Source organism: Crocodylus porosus, unplaced genomic scaffold (assembly GCF_001723895.1).
Source record: "Crocodylus porosus isolate Cpor-Errol unplaced genomic scaffold, CroPor_comp1, whole genome shotgun sequence".
Classification (NCBI taxonomy): Eukaryota; Metazoa; Chordata; order Crocodylia; family Crocodylidae; genus Crocodylus; species Crocodylus porosus.
The window spans coordinates 21894264-21896484 of record NW_017728943.1 but is presented as its reverse complement, the minus strand read 5'-3'; the positions used below and the strand labels follow the sequence as shown (position 1 = coordinate 21896484).

At 44.4% G+C, this 2221-nt stretch overlaps 1 protein-coding gene across 1 annotated transcript in view; it reads right to left on the bottom strand.

The window, feature by feature from the left end:
- The window catches only part of NOP2 (NOP2 nucleolar protein), a 14266-nt gene that overhangs the window by 8038 nt on the left and 4007 nt on the right, over positions 1-2221 (bottom strand). The window contains exon 5 of the mRNA XM_019548938.1: positions 279-544. Coding sequence (XP_019404483.1) covers positions 279-544 — 266 coding nt within the window. The remainder of the gene's footprint in view (positions 1-278; positions 545-2221) is intronic.

Genomic DNA, 2221 nt, shown 5'->3' with positions numbered 1-2221 from the left:
GAATAATGGTCACAAGCTGGCAGAGGGTAGGTTTAGGTTAGATATCAGGAGGCGCTACTTCACGGTCAGGGCTTTTCCAAGATAAGTGGTGCAGGCTCCTACCCTGGGGGTGTTTAAGAGGAGGTTAGATGAACATCTTGCTCATCTGAAGGTGTCTGACCCCAGTATTCTTTCCCGCCATGGCAGGGGGTTGGACTAGATGATCTGCTCAGGTCCCTTCTGACCCTAGAAGGTATGAACTATGAAACTATTGTGCCACATAGGTCAGAGGCTCCTACCTCCTCTTCCTCAGAGGATGAGGCACCATAATCATCTACTAGCTCATTGCTTCCATTGTCCTCATTCTCCCAAGAGTCCTCATCCCCCTCGCTGTCACTGAGCTCCTTATGATCCTCTTCTTTCTCCTCAAACTTTGCATGCTTAGCCACAGGAGTCAGCCATCCTGAATTATTATCGCTGAAGCCAGGCTGGTGGTGGCGATGGAAACTTTTTTCCTTTAATCCTGTGGGGTCTTTCCTTTTCTGTGGTGATGGCTGCTCAGCAGCTGTGGGCAGAAGACAACTGATGATCAGTAAGCAGGTTCAAAACCAATTGTATTGTTCAGTACAGAATGGGATGGAATGCATTCTAATTCCAAGCTGCAGCTGTGCAGGCAAGCTACTTCTCTGTCATCTGGTTTCCTCTGTAAAATGGGGATGACCCTGCCCCATCCCAGAAAACACAGAAGAATTAAAAACATTTTACAGCTATATTGATCTGTGCTGATGCTTCTCAGGTGTTTCTGAATGATTCTCATGCTGCAATCCCTCCACTGTCACATTAGAATGTCTTTCACAAGTGGCTCAGTGATGGCCCTCATCTCTCTCTCTCATAGAGAAGGCTTTTTAAAAACAAACAAAAAACCAAAAAAAGGTTGAATCACCCTGTTTTTACTAGTGAAGGCAAACCAAACATGAGTCTTTACACTTGCAATGGCAAATGGTGAGATTTGCTACTGTTGCCAGCTCTGAGTCAGACTGCATTTCAATGCCTGTTGGTTCTGTCCCTGGCACAATATGGACACTGTTGCCAGCCTTGACCATTTTCAAGGGGTACAGGCCAAGCTGCAGAAATTCTGCTAAGCAGAAGGCCCAAAGCCTTTTTCTGAATAACCAGTGTGAAGCTTTGCAAATGTGACAATTAACTTAGTTATCAAATAAAGTATGTTGTGTTTCGTCTCCTTTAAGTAACCCATGTACACTATATCATAGCTTTATCTTGAAGTCATAATAGTAGCAATTGATGTAACCGGATGTATTAGAAGTTATTTTGCTATAACAGATATATTTTTGTTAAAATGCTTAGATAAAAACAGCCTGTCAGAGATAAAGTAACGTAAAGAAACAGAAACAGCATTCCACAATGGGGAAGAAAAAGGAGACAAGAAACCCTCCCTCTTCCCCAAGAATATAAATCCCAAATAACTGACACCTTCCAAGTCCACAAAAATTCTTATTTAGTCCAGTTCCAAAAGTTTCAGTGAAACTAAGACATTTCAGTAAAACAAATCAGAGGTCATTTATTAGAATATTAAAGCCAGCCATCTATAAATATTGGGTATGGGCTGTGTGGTGGCCCAGTAGGGGTGCTCCTCTGCTGAGCCACCCACCTCACTGCACCTGTTCGCCTTCAAGGCTCTGAGTGCCTCTCTAGGGGCGCCTCACATCCAGCCAACCTCCTTCCTGGAGCACACCCACAAGCCTGGGGGTAACACTGCCACCACTCAAGAGTCTCAGTCTGCTAGTGGCAATGTGCCTCTTGAGGTACACAGGCTTTATAGACCTGTAGGGTACTTGACCCACTGCAAAAGCTTGGGGTATTTCCTCTAGCCTGAAGTACAAAAAGCAGCTTTCTTAGTCTGCTGGACCAAGGGGCACAAAGGCATTCTCCCAATAAGTCCACCACACTTGGTACAGTGAAGAACTTTATTGGTTAGAGATGGGAGGCTTGGGGAAAAGTTGGAGGATAGAAGTATTAAAGAATAACCTTAGGGCAAACAGTGGCTAGACAGCCTTTGATCACATATCCACTTTACAGCAAGCTATATATCTAAATAGGTTTCAGCAGTCTACTCACTTCAGCATCTTGAGAGAGAGTGCTGCAGCTGTTTCAGCGTGTCTTCATCATGGATGCTCTGCCCCACCTCCTGGGCAGTCTTAGCTTATATAGACATTTTGACATC